This window comes from Narcine bancroftii, chromosome 2 (assembly GCF_036971445.1).
Source record: "Narcine bancroftii isolate sNarBan1 chromosome 2, sNarBan1.hap1, whole genome shotgun sequence".
NCBI lineage: Eukaryota > Metazoa > Chordata > Chondrichthyes > Torpediniformes > Narcinidae > Narcine > Narcine bancroftii.
The window spans coordinates 145,342,694-145,365,961 of record NC_091470.1 but is presented as its reverse complement, the minus strand read 5'-3'; the positions used below and the strand labels follow the sequence as shown (position 1 = coordinate 145,365,961).

The 23,268-nt window shown below is 41.3% G+C and overlaps 2 protein-coding genes across 2 annotated transcripts in view; both read left to right on the top strand.

Moving 5' to 3' along the window:
• Positions 1-19,722, top strand: part of gpr157 (G protein-coupled receptor 157) — a 35,822-nt gene extending 16,100 nt beyond the window's left edge. The window contains exons 3-4 of the mRNA XM_069918402.1: positions 15,055-15,249; positions 17,790-19,722. Of these exons, the coding sequence (XP_069774503.1) occupies positions 15,055-15,249; positions 17,790-17,957 (363 nt within the window). The 3' untranslated portion in view covers positions 17,958-19,722. The remainder of the gene's footprint in view (positions 1-15,054; positions 15,250-17,789) is intronic.
• Positions 19,723-21,688: 1,966 nt separating this feature from the next.
• The window catches only part of slc2a5 (solute carrier family 2 member 5), a 34,980-nt gene continuing 33,400 nt past the window's right edge, over positions 21,689-23,268 (top strand). The window contains exon 1 of the mRNA XM_069918398.1: positions 21,689-21,771. The gene's annotated coding sequence lies outside the window, so the exon portion shown is untranslated. The remainder of the gene's footprint in view (positions 21,772-23,268) is intronic.

Below are 23,268 nucleotides of genomic sequence, written 5' to 3'. Positions count from 1 at the left end.
TTCAACAGTATTGTATCATTTTCTTAATATATGGAAGAAGATCCACTTAGAAAGAAAAAAAAACAAATTAGCAAATACCAAAATTATTATTATTTACGCAAAATCCACTAATCCCTTTTACAATAGATAACCTTTCCTTTAGAGAATGGGAGAGAAAAGGAATCAAAAGAATAGAAAATTGTTTTTTTGGGAAATAATTTATTAACATTTGAAGTACAAATATGTTTGCATATCATCAACTGAAAGCTTATTTAAAGGATAAATTGGGAAACAGACTGAGATTACCAGAAGGAAGTAGCTTTGAATATGTGATTACAGACACAATGATAATTAAAAGATTTATAACGATTGGTGACACAGGTTATATATCACACCCCAAAAGTTAAAAGAATGGGATCCAACATTATTAGATAGATGTTTTCCCTGTAAGAAGGAAATGGGAACAACAGTACATGCAATTTGGGCATGTACAAAAGTGAAAATGTTTTGGTAAGACCTAAATCAGATATTAAATAAAATCACAAAAAATAACATGCCAAAAAATCCAGAGATCTTTCTTCTAAGTAACATAAATAGTCAGGAATTAGGCCTCAAATTGGTTAAAGCGCAAAGAAGATTTATTGTGATCGCCTTAGTAGTAGTAAAAAAATGTATAATGTTAACTTGGAAAATGGAAGAGATCATGAGAATACAGCAATGGTACATGGAAATGAATAAATGCATTCCTATGGAAAAAAATAACATATCATTTAAAAAATAAAGTCACATTATTTGAACAAATTTGGGAACCATACATGGAACATAACAGAGAGGGCCTACCGCGGACCTCCACCCCCTAAAATGATAAGAAGACAAAAACTATTTGATTCAGTGTGTAAAAGCATATAACGCATTTTTCTTGTTTATTTTTCATTGAGTCAAGGCATTGTTTTATTGTATTGTATATGTTGAATATATATGGGTTTTGGAGGGGGGTGGGAAGGGGGGAGGGAGAGTGGGGGGGGGTGGGAAGGGAGAAAATGCCACTGTGTATGTTTAATGAGAAACGTTTGGTTGATATGGTTCACAGTGTGAAAAATAAAAATTTATTTGAAAAAAGAAAGCATTCCATCTTGCGGCCACTAAATGCAGTGTAGGATGTAGTGAGAAAAGATGTTCAAACAATCAGATATCATCTTTAAGGATGATCTAGTAGTTTATCGCCAATGAAATACTCTGAAAAAGTGGGCACTTGTACATCATGGGAATGCAGCAGACCGTTTTGTTCAAAGCAATCTGAATGGTGATGATGACCAGATCATCTATTGCAGTGATGTTCACTGAGTCACAAACATTAACCAGGATAAACGGCTCTTCAGGATTGCCATAAAATATCAGTCTGCGTGGGGCATATTTATTCTGATTTGCAAAATTGAATGCTCCAAAAGGATTGTCTGCGTAATGGCCAAATCGTCCTTTTGGCATAAGTAAAACAGTGAATATTTATTATCCATCTATTTTGCATGATCTCCTTTTAATTCATTTAAATACACTTGTTGTAGTTTTTGTCATTTTTAAATGAAATTCCTGTTCAATTGCAACAAGTATGAATTTCAGGGAAGGGAGGTTGGGGGGGGTGTTTGTTATATTTCCACATATATTTTTCAATCTAAGAATTTTGTATCAGACTCAAAATTTTAAAATCAAATATTCAAAAAGAAGTATGAATTTCGGTATTCGTGTACATTGTACAATATAAATGAAAATACAGTCAACTCGTGATCATTAGTCATGTACAGCTCCATATATTTGGAGGATTAAGAGATTCGTCAAAACTACTTGTTTTTTTTAAATGTTGTAACTGTGTATCTGGAGAGGTACTTGTGGTAATTAATTGGATCCGACACTAGCTTTTCATTCCAGATTGACACAGTACAATTCTGATGATCTGAAATCGGATTCTCCGAAATCCTCATTGTTCCAAAAAAAAATTTAAATTTCGGATCAATGACAATATCCGAAACAAATCAGAAATCCTTATTTATCCGAAAAAAATTTTCGGAGCCGTACTGACCGTGGTCGTTGGGCTGCCAGGCCTCTGTGGGGAGGTGTTGGTAATCGGTGACAGCCCGCATTTTTTTGGTGAGCATTAATCATTATCTTAATGTTTAAAAAGCCTTTTCTTGTTGTTTGATGTTGTTTCAACACTAACAAGTGATTTGCTGTTGAGCAGTTCTCTGGGGAAAAAAAACATTTATCTGACGGAGGCCTGGTCCCGACCATTTTCGATAATCAGAGTTGCACTGCATAAATGTGGATGAATTATTTGACCTAAACTAGCAGCAGGCCATCTACGAGAATAATCTACTGAACTAATCTTCTGTTTAAAGCTGCTTATTGTTGGATGAAATGGAAAAAATTATCACATTCTTTTGTTTTCCCAGTTGACCACAAACTTAATCCTTGGGGTTCAGACAGAATTAAACTGGTCTGTGGAAGACAGGGTGACCTGATTAAAGCAAAGACTATCGAAAACCAGAATTGGTTGTTCATTTTATGTTTATGAATTGCTGCAACAGTCTGTTGATGTTTTTTTTGCCCCTTGTGAACAATAGCACTTTTATTTGAATACTGGCTGTGGATCACTGGGTTCCAGTCCAACCATTGTCCCTTCGTCATTGCTAACACATTCCTCAAAGTTATACTGCTGCTTGTCAGAGCTTGCCTTGTCAAAATTGGTGACTCCCTTTCTGAGATTAGAACAGTGGCCATATGTGTAAAATTCCCGTGGGATGTCACAAGGCTGTGAAGGGCATTGGGCCAGATTGTTAATGGCTGTTGAGCTTTGAATCCCCAACAATCATGACTGGCCACAGTTCTCAGGGCTGCTATACTCACATCCGAATTCAGATCGCTGACCTGCGGCACACTCTACATCAGTCAACATCACTAGAATGTTGAGGGCTGGAGGATAATGGGAGGGCATCTTCGGCAATGGAGGCTTGTATCAAGAGGGATATGGCAAAGGGTGCTCACAGTCTTATTCCCAGGGTAGATGATTTTAGAGCTGGAAGGCATAGGTTGAAGGTCTGAGAGGGACCTGAGGGGCATTCTTTTCACTTGAGTGTGGTCCATTTTTTGGAAACTGGAGAAGTGGGTACAATTAATTTTGACATTCTAAAGTCTGATCTCAGAATGAGAATTTATTGATATGAACCACCTTGCAAAATTTTTTTTTAAAGTGCAAGAAAAAGTCAAAGTGAGGCAGTGTCTGTGGTTCATTCAAGAATCTAATGGTGGAGGGGAAGAAGCCGTCCTTGTGCCGCTGAGTGCTTGTCTTCAGGCTCCTGTACCTCCTTCCTGAGATAGCAGAGTGAAGAGGCCATGTCCTGGGTGGTGGGGGTCTTTGAGGTTAGAGGCTGTTTTCTTCAGCCACCGCCTCTTGTCGATGTCCTTGAAGGAGTGAAGCCTGGTGCCTGTCATGTCGCAGGTCAAGTTAACAACCCTCTGGAGTTTTTTTTCTTGTCCTGAGCGTTGGCACCTCTGAACCAGACACTGATGCAACCAGAATGTTCTCCTGTGGGGAAGTTTTTGAGAGTCCATGGTGATGTATTGCATCTCCTCAAAGTTGTGCCGCTGACGAGCTTTCTTCATGATTACATTGACTTGGAGGCTCCAGGACAGATCCCCTGAGGTGTTGACACCCAGGAATTTGAGTTTCTTGACCCTCTCCTCTGCTGACCTCTCAATGAGGACTGGGTTGTGTTCTCCTGATTTTCCCCTCCTGAAGTCCTTGGTTTAGCTAGCATTGAGTGCAATGTTGTTGCTGTGAGGCCAGTCAATGAGCTGATCTTTCTCCCTCCTGTACTCTTCCTCATTGGTTTCATGGGCAAATTTGTCGACAGCATTGAAATTGTGCCTGGCCCCACAGTCATGAGTGGATAATGAGCAGAGCATCGTTGAGGTGCACCTGTGTTGTGTCCAATTCGTACTGACTGTGGTCTTCCAATGAGAAAGTCAAAGGTCCAGTTGCAGAGTGGGGTGCAGAGACCCTGGGTTTGGAGCTTGTTGACCAGCATGGGGGTGGGGGGGAAATCATGGTGTTGAAGACTGAAGAGCAGCAGTGTCTGAGTTTCTGTTTTCGAGGCGATCCAGTCCAGAACGGAGATGTTGCATCTGCCGTGGAGCAATTGTGTTGATGAGCGAACTGCAGTGGGTCCAGGCCTTTGTTGAGGTGCGTGTTAATTCTAGCCACGACTAACCTCTCAAAAACATTTCCTCACAATCGATGTTCGTACCCCTGTGGGATTGTTGTTGAGGCAGCCCACTCTGCTCACTCAGTTGCGCAAAGATCTCCCGTGTGGATAGGAAGGGTTTGGAAGGATATGGGCTAAATGTTAACGAATGGGATGAGCTCAGTCATAACTTGATCAGCATGAACCAGTTGGGCCAAAGGGCCTGTTCTCTCTTCTATCACTCTATCTGATTAGCCTTTGACTGTGCTGATAATGTCGCTTCCTTGGTTTTTTGATGTGAAAATTAGAGAAGCTAGTTCCAGCCATTGGGAGCCTTTGCCACCCAATTAACCTCCCAGTCCTCGATGCTTTGGGAGGGTGGGAGGAAACTGGTGTTCCAGGCCAGCAGGATGGGATTGCAAGGAGGGGTGCCCATTTTAACCACTGTTGTTGACTTTCCTTTGCCTTGCTTATCTGGAAGATGAAGGTGTCTGATTTTTGGAAGTAGTTGTTGTTCTTTTGCCCATTTCAAAATCATTTGAGGTGGAGGCAAACTTTCCATGCATCTTGTGAAATTCCATTGGGAGCCTGAGTGATTACTCACTCAATCACAGTTTTGAGACAAGAAGCAATCCAGAGGAAGTCCTTCCTTCTGTGCAAGGCCATGTTTGTCTTCCTCAGCTGCTGTGATGCACACAGCACACAGGACAGCACAGGATGCACGGCAGGTCCAAATGGGTTGGTTTTTTAAAATTTTAATTTGGACATAGAGCACGGTAACAGGCCCTTTTAGCCCACAAGCCTGAGCAGCCCAAGAGCACCCAATTTACTTCCAGTCCCTAGTACCTTTGAACGGAGGGAGGAATCTGGAAGTCTCTGGGAAAATCCTATGTTGACACAGGAAGAATGTCCAAACTCCTGGCAGGCAGTGGAGGATTCAAAGTTCATTGTGTTGGCAATCGTGTTCCATTTGAATCTCCTCCAGTCATTCCTTTGTGACCCCTTCTCCCTCCTGTACTTGTTCAGCCCTCAACACCAGGTGTTCTCAACCTTTTTTTTCTGGCTATGGGCCCCTTTGGCCTCTGCTCCAAGTTTATAGGCCTCCTTCCCTATAAAGCAGTCATTTGTTTGGGTTCCTCAACATGATTATCCAACTGCACGAAAACCAACAAGGTCGGGTCAGATACAGCAATGAGCTCTCTGAACCCTTCTCCGTTAACAATGGCGTGAAGCAAGGCTGTGTTCTCGCACCAACCCTCTTTTCAATCTTCTTCAGCATGATGCTGAACCAAGCCATGAAAGACCCCAACAATGAAGACGCTGTTTACATCCAGTACCGCACAGATGGCAGTCTCTTCAATCTGAGGCGCCTGCAAGCTCACACCAAGACACAAGAGAAACTTGTCCGTGAACTACTCTTTGCAGACGATGCCGCTTTAGTTGCCCATTCAGAGCCAGCTATTCAGCGCTTGACGTCCTGCTTTGCGGAAACTGCCAAAATGTTTGGCCTGGAAGTCAGCCTGAAGAAAACTGAGGTCCTCCATCAGCCAGCTCCCCACCATGACTACCAGCACCCCCACATCTCCATCGGGCACACAAAACTCAAAACGGTCAACCAGTTTACCTATCTCGGCTGCACCATTTCATCAGATGCAAGGATCGACAATGAGATAGACAACAGACTCGCCAAGGCAAATAGCGCCTTTGGAAGACTACACAAAAGAGTCTGGAAAAACAACCAACTGAAAAACCTCACAAAGATAAGCGTATACAGAGCCGTTGTCATACCCACACTCCTGTTCGGCTCCGAATCATGGGTCCTCTACCGGCATCACCTACGGCTCCTAGAACGCTTCCACCAGCGTTGTCTCCGCTCCATCCTCAACATCCATTGGAGCGCTTTCATCCCTAACGTCGAAGTACTCGAGATGGCAGAGGTCGACAGCATCGAGTCCACGCTGCTGAAGATCCAGCTGCGCTGGATGGGTCACGTCTCCAGAATGGAGGACCATCGCCTTCCCAAGATCGTGTTATATGGCGAGCTCTCCACTGGCCACCGTGACAGAGGTGCACCAAAGAAAAGGTACAAGTACTGCCTAAAGAAATCTCTTGGTGCCTGCCACATTGACCACCGCCAGTGGGCTGATATCGCCTCAAACCGTGCATCTTGGCGCCTCACAGTTTGGCGGGCAGCAACCTTCTTTGAAGAAGACCGCAGAGCCCACCTCACTGACAAAAGGCAAAGGAGGAAAAACCCAACACCCAACCCCAACCAACCAATTTTCCCCTGCAGCCGCTGCAACCGTGTCTGCCTGTCCCGCATCGGACTTGTCAGCCACAAACGAGCCTGCAGCTGACGTGGACTTTTACCCCCTCCATAAATCTTCGTCCGCGAAGCCAAGCCAAAGAAGAAAAGAAAAGAATGGACTTCAAAAGAAACATTAAAAAATTATGATTTCAGTCTGTGCTCGCCCCCGGTTAAATGTGCCCTGGCCCCCATGAGAATGTCAGGTTGACACAATTCGTCATTGCTTCCTGTGGGGCAGTTATTCCACATTGTGTGAGGAAAATTCCTCTGAACAATTGAAAGCATTCGATCCAATTCTCTTTCCACAGATGCTGTTGACCTGCTGATGGTTTTTCTACCATTTTTAATGTCAAATTTCCAAAAACTAGTTATTTTTCATTTTACTTTGGGATTTCATCTGACCTCTTCAGTGGACTTTCACCACCACCACCACCCCCACCCCACCCTCAAAACCCCAGTCACTGGATATTAATAACTGGGTTTGATTTTGCCCTCCTAGCCTGCAATTTTTGAGTGGAGAATGGTGTGTTCCAGAATACTTGCCAGTTATTGTTCACCCACTGCCCAATGCTCTCCTCAACTTGTCCCAGACATGTGGAAATATTGATTGACGACCCTCAGCAAATGGGACAACTTCAGGCACCAGGGGGTCCAGTTTATGCCCGCTTGAGAATGGTGAGCTTTTACTGAACTCTTTTTTTTAAATTTTTTATTTTTCACACCATAAACCACATTGACCATGATACATACTTTTTCCTTTTCAAATATATACAGTGCCATTTTCTCCTCCCTCCTCCCATCCCACCTTCCCTACCTCCCCCCCCCCCACCCCGTCCATTTAAAGTACAAAATCTAGGATACATTAAACCAGTCAAACAATGTTGTCATTCAATAAAAATAAACAAGAAATTCCACTGAGTCAGTTCTTTTCATTTCCTTCTCCTTTCGTTAATTTAGGTAGTGAATGTCCCCGGTAGGTTTTCTCTATTGTGTTTCATGTAAGGCTCCCATATTTGTTCAAATATTTCAATATTATTTCTTAAACTATATGTTATTTTTTCTAATGGAATACATTTATTCATTTCTATATACCATTGTTGTATTTTCAAATTATCTTCCAATTTCAAGGTTGACATAATACATTTTTTTGCTATGGCTAGAGCTATCTTAACAAATCTTTTTTGTGCATCCTCCAAATCAATTCCAAATTCTTTGTTTTTTATGTTACTTAGGAGGAATATCTCTGGATTTTTTGGTATATTGTTTTCTGTAATTTTATTTAATATTTGGTTTAGATCTTCCCAAAATTTTTCTACTTTCTCACATGTCCAGATTGCATGAATTGTTGTTCCCATTTCTTTTTTACATCGAAAACATCTATCACATACTGTTGGGTCCCATTTATTTAACTTTTGAGGTGTAATGTATAGTCTGTGTATCCAGTTATATTGTATCATACGTTACCTCGTATTTATTGTATTTCTCATCATTCCAGAACATAACTTCTCCCATGTTTCCTTTTTTATCTTTATATTTAAATCTTGTTCCCATTTTTGTTTAGTTTTACCATTTGTTTCCACATTCTCCTTTTCTTGCAGTTTAATATACATATTTGTTATAAATCTTTTGATTATCATTGTATCTGTAATCACATATTCAAAGTTACTTTCCTCTGGTAACCTCAGACTGCTTCCTAATTTGTCCTTCGAGTAGGATCTCAATTGGTAATATGCCAGCGCTGTATCTTGAGTTATATTGTATTTATCTTTCATTTGTTCAAAGGATAATAATCTATTTCCTGAAAAACAATTTTCTATTCTTTTGATCCCTTTTTTCTCCCATTCTCTAAAGGAAAGGTATCTATTGTAAAAGGGAGTAACTTATTTTGCGTCAATATTAGTTTTGGTAATTGATAATTTGTTTTATTCCTTTCTACATGAATCTTTTTCCAAATATTGAGTAGATGATGTAATACTGGAGAACTTCTATGTTGTACCAATTTTTCATCCCATTTATATAATATGTGATCAGGTATCTTTTCCCCTGTTTTATCTAATTCTAATCTAGTCCAATCTGGCTTTTCCCTTGTTTGATAAAAATCTGATAGGTATCTTAATTGTGCGGCTCTATAATAATTTTTAAAGTTTGGCAGTTGTAAGCCTCCTTGTTTATACCATTCTGTTAATTTATCTAGTGCTATCCTCGGTTTCCCCCCTTTCCATAAAAATTTCCTTATTATTTTCTTTAACTCCTTGAAGAATTTCTCTGTCAAGTGTATTGGCAATGCCTGAAATAGGAATAATATCCTTGGGAAAATGTTCATTTTAATACAGTTTATCCTTCCTATTAGTGTTAATGGTAAATCTTTCCAATGCTCTAAATCGTCCTGTAATTTTTTTCATTAGTGGATAATAATTGAGTTTAAATAGATGGCCGAGATTTTTATTTATTTGTATACCTAGGTATCTTATTGCTTGCATTTGCCATTTGAATGGTGATTCCTTCTTAAATTTTGAGAAATCCGCATTATTCATTGGCATTGCTTCACTTTTATTTACGTTAATCTTGTAACCCGACACTTCATATTCCTTCAATTTCTTATATAATTCTTTTATTGATAGTTCTGGTTCTGTTAAGTATACTATAACATCATCCGCAAATAAACTGATTTTATATTCCTTGTCTTTTATTTTTATCCCTTTTATATTATTTTCTGTTCTTATCAATTCTGCTAGTGGTTCTATAGTTAACGCGAACAATAAGGGTGATAGTGGGCATCCCTGCCGTGTTGACCTGCTTAAGTTAAATTGCTTTGATATATATCCATTTACTGTCACTTTCGCCAATAGCCCCTTATATAATGCTTTAATCCAATTAATATAATTCACTGGTAAACTGAATTTTTGCAATACTTTGAATAAATAATTCCATTATACTCTGTCAAAGGCCTTCTCTGCATCTAAAGCAACTGCTACTGTTGGCGCTTTACTCCCTTCTACTGCATGAATTAAGTTAATAAATTTACAAATATTGTCTGTTGTGCGTCTTTTTTTAATAAATCCAGTTTGGTCTAGATTTACCATTTTCGGTACATACTCTGCTAATCTGTTTGCTAATAGTTTAGCTATTATCTTATAATCTGTGTTAAGTAATGATATTGGTCTATATGACGCTGGTGCGAGTGGATCTTTCCCTTGCTTTAGTATTACTGTAATTATTGCTGTTTTACATGAATCTGGTAAGCTTTGTGTTTCATCAATCTGGTTGATTACTTCCAGGAGGGGAGGAATTAATAAATCTTTAAATGTTTTATAAAATTCTATTGGGAATCCATCCTCTCCTGGTGTTTTATTATTTGGTAATTTTTTAATTATCTCTTGTATTTCTACTATTTCAAATGGTTCTGTTAATTTATTTTGTTCCTCTATTTGTAATTTTGGTAGTTCAATTTTAGTTAAAAATTCATCTATTTTGCCTTCTTTCCCTTCGTTTTCAGTTTGATATAATTGTTCATAGAATTCCCTAAAGTTTTCCTTGATCTCCTTTGGATTATATGTGATTTGTTTGTCTTTTTTCCTTGATGCCAATACCATTTTCTTAGCTTGTTCTGTCTTAAGCTGCCATGCTAGTATTTTGTGCGTTTTTTCCCCTAGTTCATAATATTTCTGTTTTGTCTTCATTATGTTCTTCTCCATCTTATATGTTTGTAGTGTTTCATATTTTATTTTTTTATCTGCCAATTCTCTTCTTTTAGTTGTATCTTCCTTCATTGCTAATTCTTTTTCTATATTTACTATTTCCCTTTCCAACTGCTCTGTTTCCTGATTATAGTCCTTCTTCATCTTGGTTACATAACTTATTATTTGCCCTCTAATGAATGCTTTCATTGCATCCCATAGTATAAACTTATCTTTCACTGATTCTGTATTTATTTCAAAATACATTTTAATTTGTCTTTCAATTAATTCTCTAAAATCCTGCCTTTTGAGTAGCATGGAGTTTAATCTCCATCTATACATTCTTGGAGGGATGTCCTCTAACTTTATTGTCAATATTAAGGGTGAATGGTCTGATAATATTCTAGTTTTATATTTTGTTTTTCTTACTCTATCTTGCATATGAGCTGATAACAAAAATAGGTCTATTCTTGAGTATGTTTTATGTCTAGCCGAGTAATATGAATATTCCTTTTCCTTTGGGTGTTGTTTCCTCCATATATCCAAAAGTTGCATTTCTTCCATCGATTTAATTATAAATTTGGTTACTTTGTTCTTTCTGTTAATTTTTTTCCCAGTTTTGTCCATATTTGAATCCAAATTCAGGTTGAAATCCCCTCCTATTAATATGTTCCCTTGCGTATCTGCTATCTTTAAAAAAATATCTTGCATAAACTTTTGATCTTCTTCATTAGGTGAATATACATTGAGTAGATTCCAAAACTCCGAATATATCTGACATTTTATCATTACATATCTCCCTGCTGGATCTATTATTTCCTCTTCTATTTTAATTGGCACATTTTTACTAATTAATATAGCTACTCCTCTTGCTTTTGAATTATACGACGCTGCTGTTACGTGTCCTACCCAATCTCTCTTTAATTTCTTGTGCTCCAATTCAGTTAAATGTTTCTTGCACAAATGCTATATCAATTTTTTCTTTTTTCAGTAAATTTAGCAGTTTCTTCCTTTTAATTTGGTTATGTATTCCATTAATATTTAAAGTCATATAGTTCAGCGTAGCCATTTCATACTTTGTTTATCTTCCCTTTCCGTTTCTCCAGCATCACCTTTCCTTCTTATCCATTTCTGCTTTCTTGTTTTGAACATTTTATAAGACAACATTTCTAAAACATCAAACATTTTCCTTATTTTCCTATTTAAAACTTCTTTAACCCCATTCTCCCCTCCCCCTCCTGAGTTGCCCTTTATCCCTTGTCGGACAACCACATCTCCCCTCTCCATTTGGATTTGCGAATTCACTCGCGAACGTCAACTGATTTTGTAGTGACTGTAACTCCTCCCCACCCAGCCCCCCCCAGAAAAGATTTCAATTTTCATATGTAACAAAGGTCACTCTTTTAATTCCCTCCTTATTCCCTCTATTCCCTTTCCCTCCCTTATTAATTCTTGTCTATACTCTATATATTTTCCTCTAAATACGGATACATTCATGTATGCACACTAAATATATACACACACATATACCCCTTTACACACATACATATGGTTCGTGGTCATTTTTACTCTCATTACATGTCTTCATCTCTCTGCTTGTTTTGTAGTTGTTCTGAAAATTTCTTTGCTTCCTCTGGATCCGAGAATAGTCTGTTTTGTTGCCCTGGAATAACTAATTTAAGTACCGCTGGGTACTTTAACATAAATTTATATCCTTTTTTCCATAAGATTGTTTTTGCTGTATTGAACTCCTTCCTCTTCTTCAGGAGTTCAAAACTTATGTCTGGATAGAAAAAAATTTTTTGACCTTTATATTCCAGTGGATTTTTGTCTTCTCTTACTTTCTTCATTGCTTTCTCCAATATATTTTCTCTTGTTGTATATCTTAAGAATTTTACTAAAATGGATCTTGGTTTTTGCTGCGGTTGTGGTTTCGGGGCTAAAGTTCTATGTGCCCTCTCTATTTCCATTTCTTCCTGTAATTCTGGTCTTCCTCGGACCCTGGGGATCCAATCTTTTATAAATTCTCTCATATTCTTGCCGCCTTCATCTTCCTTAAGGCCCACTATCTTTATATTATTTCTTATATTATCTTTCTTTCTTTGGCTTGGCTTCGCGGACGAAGTTTTATGGAGGGGGTAAAAAGTCCACGTCAGCTGCAGGCTCGTTTGTGGCTGACCAGTCCGATGCGGGACAGGCAGACACGATTGCAGCGGTTGCAAGGGAAAATTGGTTGGTTGGGGTTGGGTGTTGGGTTTTTCCTCCTTTGCCTTTTGTCAGTGAGGTGGGCTCTGCGGTCTTCTTCAAAGGAGGCTGCTGCCCGCCAAACTGTGAGGCGCCAAGATGCACGGTTTGAGGCGTTATCAGCCCACTGGCGGTGGTCAATGTGGCAGGCACCAAGAGATTTCTTTAGGCAGTCCTTGTACCTTTTCTTTGGTGCACCTCTGTCACGGTGGCCAGTGGAGAGCTCGCCATATAATACGATCTTGGGAAGGCGATGGTCCTCCATTCTGGAGACGTGACCCATCCAGCGCAGCTGGATCTTCAGCAGCGTGGACTCGATGCTGTCGACCTCTGCCATCTCGAGTACCTCGACGTTAGGGGTGTGAGCGCTCCAATGGATGTTGAGGATGGAGCGGAGACAACGCTGGTGGAAGCGTTCTAGGAGCCGTAGGTGGTGCCGGTAGAGGACCCATGATTCGGAGCCAAACAGGAGTGTGGGTATGACAACGGCTCTGTATACGCTTATCTTTGTGAGGTTTTTCAGTTGGTTGTTTTTCCAGACTCTTTTGTGTAGTCTTCTTATATTATAGTTTTCTATTATATCTATCTTCTGAGCTAACAGCTCATGTGTCTCTTTAACTTTTTTATTAGATTCTTCTAATTTCTCTTTTAAGTCTTCTACTTCCATTTCTACAATTGTTTCTCGTTCTTCCATATTTTCCACTCTTTTTCCTATCTCTGATATGGCCATTTCCATTTTATTCATTTTTTCTTCTGCATTCTTAATTCTTCTTTTTATCTCATTAAATTCTTGTAATTGCCATTCTTTCACTGATTCCATATATTCTTTAAAAAAAGATACATCCATTGTCTTGTTTTTCTCTTCTTCTTCCACTTCTTTCTGTTCTTCTTCTTCTTCCTCTGGATGGACCATCTGTTGTTTCCTTGTTTTCTTTTTACCCTCTTCTTTATTGTTATCGTTATTGTCTGTGTTCTGCACCTGCTGCTGTGTTGCAGGTGTCTCTCTCAGCTGTGGAGATCGACTCCGCAGCTGTTCCCCCCTCCCGTCAGGAGGAGTCGCGCATGTGCGGTTGTGCACTTTTACTTGGCTCTGCAAGCCATTTTTGTAGTCCCGAGCCCAGGACCTCCACTGACCTGCGGGAGCGGACCTCTCTCTCCGCGGCGGGCCTCTTCGGACAGGTAAGGCCTTTACCTTCTTCTTCCGACATTCTTTCTTCCTCTTTTCTTCCTGTTGTTTTCGACTTTTCTCTCTTCGCTGCCATTTTCTTCTCACCTTTATTTTTACTTTATTATAAATTTTAATCTTGTACCTTTGTGCTTTGTGTGTTTTTTTTAACTTTTCGGGAGAGGGCTGGAATTCCCTGACTGGCCACTACTCCATCACGTGACTCCTCCGCTTTTACTGAACTCCTCCATGTGCATCTACCCATTGACTTTCATTCGAAACATACCGGGGCTATAGGATAGTTGGGTGTAAATTGGGCGGTACAGCTCATGGGCTGAAATGGCCTGTGACCATGCTGTATGTCTAAATTTAAAAAAAAAAATTATAATTGCTTTCAGTGAAAACCCTAAATGTTGACCTCCAAGTTGAGTCAGTGGTGAAGAAGGCAAATGCAATGTTGGCCTTCATTCTCGAGGGAGAGCATACAAGAGCAAGGATGTATGTTGAGACTCTATAAAGCACTGGTGAGTCCTCACTGTGTACAGTTTTGGGCACCGTATGTGAGAAAAGACGTCCTGGCACTGGAGAAGATTTACTCGAATGATTCCAGGATTGAAAGGGTTAGTCCCGTATTTGAAGGCACATCGGGTTGTTTGTCTGTGGAACTCATTACCACAGGCAGCTGCGGAAGTGAGGTCACTGACTGTATTTAGGCAAAGATTGACAGGTATTTGATTAGTCAGGGCATCAAGGGTCAGACTGTGGCTGAGTGGGAGGATGGATTAGCTCATCATTAGAATGGCCGAACAGATTCAATGGGGCCATGGGCCGACATGCTCTTGTGTCTTGTGAAAACATAAGATGTAACGATACAACCATGATTTTTTTTTTGACCAGCTAACCTGCTTGTTTTGAATTACATTCAACTTGAACCAGTCATGGAGTTCTTCAGCTCAGAAATAGGCCCTTCGGCCCAAATTGTCCATGCTGACCAGGCTAGTCCCATTTGCCTGTGTTGAACCCATATCCCTCTCAACTTTTCCTCTCCACGTATTTGTCAAAATGTCTTTCAGTCATAACAATTATCCCCACCTGCACCACTTCGTCGGGCAGCTCGTTTCATATTCCCACCATCCTCTTTGTGAAGAAGATGCCCCTCAAGTCCCTTTTAAATCTTTCCCCCTCTCACCTTAAATCTACACCCTGGGAAAGGGGGCTTCTGACTATATATCTACATGCCTCGTAATTACATAAACCTCGATAAGCTTCCCCCGTTAGGTTCTGACGCCTCAGTGAGAAAAGAGGTAAAGGGCAGTCCTGAACAATGAGAGAACTGCCTGGCTACCTCCTGCATTTTGTGAGAGGTCATCCGATTTGGAAAGTGTCTCCCAAGCCCTTGAATCACTGAAACTTCCCCTGAGACTTGTGTTTTTTTTTGTTTCTCAGCATGAAGCCTTATCAGAGTATCGCCCAATCCTCATCAGTAGTTCCAGCCATCACTCAAGGTATTCGATTGCAGATCACAAGCTCACGATCATACCCATTGTGTTCATTGCCCTTCGGATGTGGAGCACGGTGAGGTTCATCCTGACACTCTACAATTCGGCCGCTGTGCAGAACAGAATCCTGGTTGTACTGCATGTAAGTACAGCTCTTTCCACGCACACACTGGTTGTGATGGAACAATTAATAATTCGGACAGAATTACGGCTTCAAATGTTGAAATAACCGTGTGCGGGGCAGTTGAATCACCAAACCAGGCTTTAATGCGACCAGTCAATATACTTTCCACAGTTGCATCCATCGAAATTTGGAGAAATACAGAGAGAATTGGCCAGTAACTTCCAGTGGAAAATAACTGTATTGAGTATGAAAACTTTTAAATGAAGTCAGTTACTTATACTTTTCTGTTTTAAAAGATGCTCCCTTTTCAGATTGGTGTGTGAGAGTGAATAATACATGACTATTAGGATAGTGTTCTCCCACTGATGCTGCTCGATTCCGAGTTTGTCTAGTAGATTGTGTTTGGTTTCAGATACCAGCGTCTGCAGTCTCCTGTGTTTGATGCTTTTGGCTGTGCATCAACCAGACAAGTGATTCACAAGGTCATCAGTTCAAACCATGCTCTTGGCCTTGAGATTTCAGTTCATAGCAACTTTATTCTAAATTTGAACATCTTTCAAGGGGATTTCAGTGTACCTATTTCACAGCAAGTAGGTTTCTTGTGAATTACTAATCCTTTCTGAGGGAGAATGCGCAACCTCATTCAATGCACTCCTACAACCGACAAGGTTGTCATCCTTGGCGACTTCAATGCTCGTGTTGGCAAAGGCTCAGAAACCTGGCCAGGAATCCTTGGCAAGCATGGTGTCGGCAAGTGAAATGACAATGGGCGCCTCCTGTTGGAACTCTGCGCAGAACAGCAACTTGTCATTATTAACACCCTTTTCCAGCAGAGAGACAGCCTGAAGACTACCTGGATGCATCCCCGATCCAAACACTGGCACCTCCTGGACTATGTTCTGGTGCGAGGAAAAGACAAACGGATGTGCTCCACACCAGGGTCATGCCCAGCACGGAATGCCACACTGACCACCGGCTTGTTCGCTGCAAGCTCAACCTTCACTTCAAGCCAAAGTTCAAGAACAGTGGAGCCCCCAGAAAGAGGTTCAATGTTGGAAACTTGCAGTCAGACGTAGTGAGAGGAAACTTCCAGGCAAACCTCCAAGCAAAGCTCGAGGATACAAACTGCCTCACGGACACGTCTCCTGAAACCCTCTGGGATCAGCTGAAAACGGCCATACTGCAATCCACTGAAGAGGTACTGGGCTTCTCCTCCAGGAAAAACAAGGACTGGTTTGATGAAAACAACCAGGAAATCCAGGAGCGAGCTGCCCACCAGTCTCACCTTGCAAAGCCTTCCTGGCCAGAGAAAAAACGAGCCTTCCGTCTCTCATGCAGCCACCTTCAGCGCAAACTCTGGGAGATCCAAAATGAGTGGTGGACTAGCCTCGCCAAACAAACCCAGCTTAGCGCTGACATTGGCGACTTCAGGGGTTTTTATGGGACACTAAAGGCTGTGTACGGCCCCTCACCTCATTTATAAATGACCTTTATAAATATCCTAATGCACTTTGCAACCAATGGTTATTCATCACTGCTTCGAGAATGAGGCCAGAAACATCTGATCTTCAGTCTGGTGATCTGCATGAAGGCCAATCTGGGCTTGAGTGTTCCTTTCACACGTTTGATAGGGGGGTGGGGGTCAGGGATTTCCTGAGTTTTGAGGTTAATTTACCCTTTGAACCAGAGAACATTACAGCACAGAAATTGAGGGCCCTTCTTGTCTGTGCTGAATCATGTTTCTGCTGAGTCCCACTGAGCTGCACCCAGTCCAGTCCTCTCCAAATCTGTCTGAAATGTTAAAATCGAGCCTGTATTCATCGCTTCAGCTGGCAGCTCGTTCCACACTCCCACCACTCTCTGTGTGAAGAAGTTCCCCTGACACCTTACCCCGTTCACCCTTAACCCACATCCTCATTTACTTCTTCATTCTGGCTTCCTCTGTGTATTTGTGCGCTAGTGTGTGTGTATCTCGGACAAATTGGGTGATCTATTGCTTATTCCCAGTTGTGTCACCGCTCAACAGGAATTCAGGGATATTCTCAGAGAGCCTTTTACTGTCAACCAGCTCCTGGTCAGCTCTCCAGACAGACCTGGTACCGTGAGAGGGGGCTCTTGCTGATCAGCTTCTGATGTGCACATTTTTATGAAGTAAAACAAGACCACAATTGTAGCACAGAGCTACGGTGGGAGAAAAAAAAGAAGTGAAACATGAAAGTTTGTAGATGCTGTCATAAAACACAGAAATGCTGGAGGAACTCAGCAGGTTTTGCAGCGTCCAGATTAGATAGAGATTTGTCACTGATGTTGCAGGCCTGAGCCCTTCCTCAAGGTATGAGTGAAAAGATCAATGAGTACAAGCAGGGGCACCTGAGAGCTCTGACCACACTTGGACATTCTTTAAAACAGTCCTTCACTCTGTTGGAAGGGAGGGCATGAGTTATTGGCAATGGCTGGGATGGTGACACGGCGCGGAACCAGCCATCGACAGGGATTTAATGATTGCAACTTTTTATTTCTGTTCAGCCTCCTGACCTTTCTTTTCTTTTCCCTGCCAGGGGATAGGGAACACCTGTCAAGGAGCAGCAAATTGCTTTTTGTTCGTCATTTGCACTCGAGCGGTTCGGTCGCGTCTGGTGTCTGACCTCTGCAGTTGCTGCAGGCGGAAGCCTGAACTGGACCCCGACAAGGCCACGGTGAACAATTGGCAGGATGTGCATCCATAATACCTCTCTTTGACTCCCCCGACTCCAAAGACTTGGGAGACCAAAGAACTTTCAGCTTCTCCCAAGGCAACTTGTGCTGCCACGTTAATTGGAAGAGAAGGATTAATTCAATTCTGTGACATTGAAGGAGGAGATGGCTTTTATCCTGTTGATGGGATGTGCTTGGGCCAAGAAACTTCTGGACAGTTGAACCCCAAAGACGGGTGTTTCCAGAACCACAGTGCCTGCTCAAAATCAGTTGGGTTGTTCTTAAACTCATGGGTTACATTATATGAAGATATTCACTGCAATATGCACATATGTTCCTCTCTCCTTCCCTTTCTCTTTCACTCTCTTCCCCTTTCTTTCTGCCTCTCTTGCTCTCCCTTCCTTCTCTTATCTGCTCTCTCACCCTCCTCGCCTTCATCTGCCTCTTGTCATGACTGAAGTGTGATTTCTCTTGGTCCATGTGACTGGTTACTTTTGGTAAAGAAGGTGGGGAAGTGGCTGTAATTCCCAGCTAAACTCAACCAGTTGAGAAGTTACAAAGTTGTCTTCTTAATCCCAGATTTGGACTGGCGTCTTCCTTGACTCTGCTCCTAGAATGATTTTTGAAAATAATTTTACAGTAGGAAGTCCAAGCCCTTCTGGAACACCAGTTTCTCCCGAATTCGACTGTAGGGTTTGTGATGAGTCAACCTGTTCATGTGTAGCGAGAGGCTGGAGGGAATTTTGACAGGCAATCTCCTGTTTATAATCTCCAGCTTCATAGAAGGTGATTCATACACTTTGAAGCGATCCTCCTGAAGAATTTCACAATCTCTCAGTTTTCTTTATAAAATGTATTTTTGTATTTTCCTGCAATCATAATTGTTCAATTTGCCTTGGCTCAATGCAGTAACAAAGAAACCACGGACAAATCATTGTTTTCACCATAAACATTTTGTCTTGAAACCACTCTGACATTTGTTATCCAGCACCTTGTCGTGGCACCTCGTGCTGAATTCCTTGAAATTATTCAGGGCTTACTTGCATTTTTTTTTTGTCCCTGTGTAACGAAATTCACTGATGTGGGTTGGGTGAGCATAATGAGGCATTGACTTTGAGCATATTCTGGGATCTTCATTGAGATGGTATAAAATGTAACGATTATTGCGCAGTTTGCTTTGAATTGTCCGGGGAGTAGAAGCTGCACCCGTCGAGTTCCCCCTCCAGTCACTTACCTGAAATGATGTCACCGAACTTGGACCTTAACATTCACTTATAATTTATAATTCGACCCACCTTCACTCATAATTTATTGTGACTCTACATCAGAAAGCACCTTTAATGCTTAAAAACAAATTCAAAAGGTTTTGATTGAGAAACCTGATCTCAAAAATTCTACCCTCAATTGTTGCACTCCGTTCTGGTGATGTCGTGTACACTGAGTTTCCCACCTGGTGTGACAGAAGACACCACATCCTGAATATTGCTTCTCAAAGGACAATAGACTTTATCCCTTGGAGAAGAACCCATTGGTTCATTCTTGTGTCAAGTGAAATTTGCTTTCCAAAAAAAGTATTGCAAGCCATTTACTCAGCTCATCTTTGGAATTCTGTCTGGTAATTAACTTTAAAACTTTATAAATAAATGTTCTAAATTCATGGACTGGTTTCACTTCCCTAGTTAAGGAAGTGATCCTTTTCTCATGTCGATTTCCCTAATTAGTTTGAGTGTTAATTTTGGACCATTGTTTATACAATAGAAGTACATAATATGTTTGCTGATGGGAATAAAGTATTTTTGCAAGACTGCACACTTGGCCTTAGTTTCTCAAGCAACTCAACATTGTCAAAGCAGCTTCTTTTTAGACAAAAGAAAATTGCAGAAGCTGTTATCTTGAGTGAACAAGGGGAAGCTGGAGGCAGTCAGCAGATCTGGCAGCATGGGTGGAGAATTCTAGTTGGGACACCGTCAAGGCAGCTTTTTCAATAAATTGGCCTTTCCACCATTGGATGACGAGTGCTGAATCCGCTGCACACAGGATGATTAATATTTAATGGCGCATGATAATGCTTGTGCGTTGTTAATATCAACCTCTGAATCCTGGTCCAGAGAGAATAGTAATTATTCCTCAAGTTTGCAGGATTGCTGAAACTCAAAATGGACAGGACAAAAAGAAAACAGAAAGTTGACAAACACTGTGATTGTTGTGAGTGTAGTCGGGAAACCTGCTGGAGAAAATCCGTAGGTACTTTGTCGAAGGCCTCGGTCCTGAAATGTTGGTCCCATATCTGTGCCTCCCATGGATGCCGAGAGACCGGCTGATTTTCTCCTGCATTTCTGTGCGGACAGGACGGAGCTAATTTTCTGAAGCATTTGAGATGAGTCACTCGTTCCAATTCTTCTGGCGATGTTTAAGTTCTCATTGTGGTGACGAGACTAATTTTTTAAATTTAAGCTTCAATTTATTGTTTACTTCAACCCAGATAAATTTTGCATTCATGCACTTTCCAATGAAGCACAGGAACCATTGTAGACCTGCTCAGCACAGAATTCTCCACAAATAAATGAACGCAAGAAAATGCCAGAAGCATTAATACTGAGTCAGAGAAGAACTCAGAACATCCAGAAGACCCGAGTTCACTTGTTTCAGTGATGAAGAGCTGACTCATTCTTTTCAATAAATATTCAGAAGATGTGGGTGCTGGCACTCTGGAGTCACAATTTGAAAATGTACTCATTAATTACTGAGAAAAGTAACATTACTGCATGATTTACTGGTCATACTTGTGAAAATTGTCAAGATTTGTGGACCAATTTTTTGGGTAAAAATTGGGGGGGGGGGGGGTGTGACTTTTAACCATGGTAAGTATCTGCTTCATTTCAGGCGTCGGGAGTTCTGATGAGCGGGTGACAGACCGGGTGGTAAGCTTGGATGGGCGGCCGGCTGGGGCGAAAAATAGTGGGCATTGACTTTTCGATGTGATATATGGAAAATACCTGATATTCGGGCTAAAAATAGGGGGTTGACTTTAACATGATGTCATCTGTTACACGAGCATCTGACAGATTTTGAGCGGAGTCCACTTTGCCACAGTTCCACAATTAAAAGCACCCTCAGACTGGAGTTCAAGTCCCGAACTGTCTGTCAGGAGTTCACACATTCTACCCGTGCCTGTGGGATTTTCCCCGGGGACTCTGGTTTCTTCCCACCATTCAAAGTGTACTGCGGGCGTAGGTTAATGGGGTGTAAATTGGCAGCACGGACTTGTGGGCCAAAATGGCCTGTATATTAAATTAGTACATCATCAATGAGTGTTGAAAGCAGAAAGCCATGGGCAGGATATTACTTAATAATTAGTGACCGTTCACCATTATTGTCCATTTTCATTAACCTTTTGAGCTGTTCAGTTTCCAGCAGAAAATGGGCAGTCACTCTGCATTGAAGTCTGACCTGGCCTTTACATCAGGGTTGCAGGGCCGAGGAGGAACAAAGTGAAGCGGAGGAGAGCCTGCGCTCCACCTGCATGAAGACCCGTGGAGATGCTGCTGGGGTTCCAGAGGAGGCCATTAGCATTCGACAGCAAAGCAGCGTGAATGGGCAGCTTCACTTGGAGCTCTGTGAGGATGTAAAGCAGCATGTGTGGTTGCTAATGAGATGCGGAATGGTATTGCTGAATTGATATGGAAATCTAGTAGGTGGCTCTTATTTTATCTCTTCTTCCCCTCCCCACCCCTGTCATTAGGTCCTGGCGCTAGTGCTTTATTGCTTTTGAACAAGACACAGGAGAGCCATGTTTGATATCGAAGAAAACCTGTCACAAACCCCTCCGAGCGTAAAGCTGCAAAGGTTAGTGGACACAGCTTGGGGCATTTCAGGCAAAACCTTCCCCGCCGTCGAGAACATCGACAAGGAACATTGCCAACAGAAAGCAGCAGCATCAATCACAGCCCTTCAGCCCTTCTCGTCTGTGCTGAACTATTATTCTGCACTGACCTGCACCCAGTCCATACCCCTCCCATCCATGTAAATGTCCAAATTCTTCTTAAATGTTAAAATTGAGTCCACATTCGCCACTTTAGCTGGCAGCTTGTTCCACACCCCCATCACTCTCTGAAGAAGTTTACCCTGAACTTTTCCCCTTTCACTCTTAACCCATGTCCTCTAGTTTGTATCCCACCTACCCTCAGTGGCAAAAGCCAAACTACATTTACTCTGTCAACCCCCTCATCATGTTAAATACCTTGGTCAAATCTCCCCTCATTCTTCTAAGCTCCAGGAAATAAAGTCCAAACCTGTTTCACCTTTCCCCATAACTCAGTTCCTGAAGTCCAGGAAACATCCTAGTAAATCTTCTTTGCACTCTTTCAAACTTATTGATATATTTCCTGTAGTTCAGTGACCAAAACTGCACACTACACTCCAAATTTGGCCTCACCAATGTCTTGTACAACCATACCACGACATCCCAACTCCTGTACTCAATACTTTGATTTTTGAAGGCCAATATGCCAAAAGCTCTCTTGAGAATCCTATCCACCTGTGATGTCACGTTCAGGGAATTATCAAATCTCAAAAGTAAGGACTTTGAATACAGTCCAGCAGTAAATGATTTTATGAACAAAAGATGAGTGTGGGAAAATTATAACCGAAATTAAATGAGCACAATTTATAGATGAGCATAGCCTCAAAGTGAACTCCCCTCCAATCCTCTGGCACAACACCTGTGGCTAAGGACATTTTAAATATTTCTGCCAGAGCCCTTGCTATTTAGCCTCCCTTAAGGTCCTAGGAAATATCTTGTCAGGCCCTGAGAATTTATCAACCTTTATTTACTTTCAGACAGCAAGCACCTCCTCTTCTTTAATCTGTAAAGGCTCCATGACCACTCTGTTTGTTTTCCTTACTTCCCACGACTCTGTGCCAGTTTGCTGAGTAAATACTGATGCAAAAAAAATCCCATTTCGGATCTTCCCCCATCTCCTTTGGTTCCATTCATCGCCAACCACTCTGATCTTCATAGGCCCCAATTTTGTGCCTGACTGTCCTTTTGCTCTTAAAGTGGAATTCCATTGCAAAATGCTCAACTTTTTGTCATTGGCTTCCTGTAAAAGACTCGTCCTGACACGTACCTTGCATTATAACATATTGAAAATATTGGACTCCAGTGCAAGATCCAATTTATGGGAATTACTTTTAAGCAATTAGACTGAGTGGTGCAGAATTGAAGTCTTGTCCCACAACCCAACCCCAAATCCATTCCCTCAGAACTGAAATGCATACAATCCAATCAGGATGAAAGGCTTCATGGTAAGAAAAAAGTCTCTGAAGGCTGAGAAATAAAAT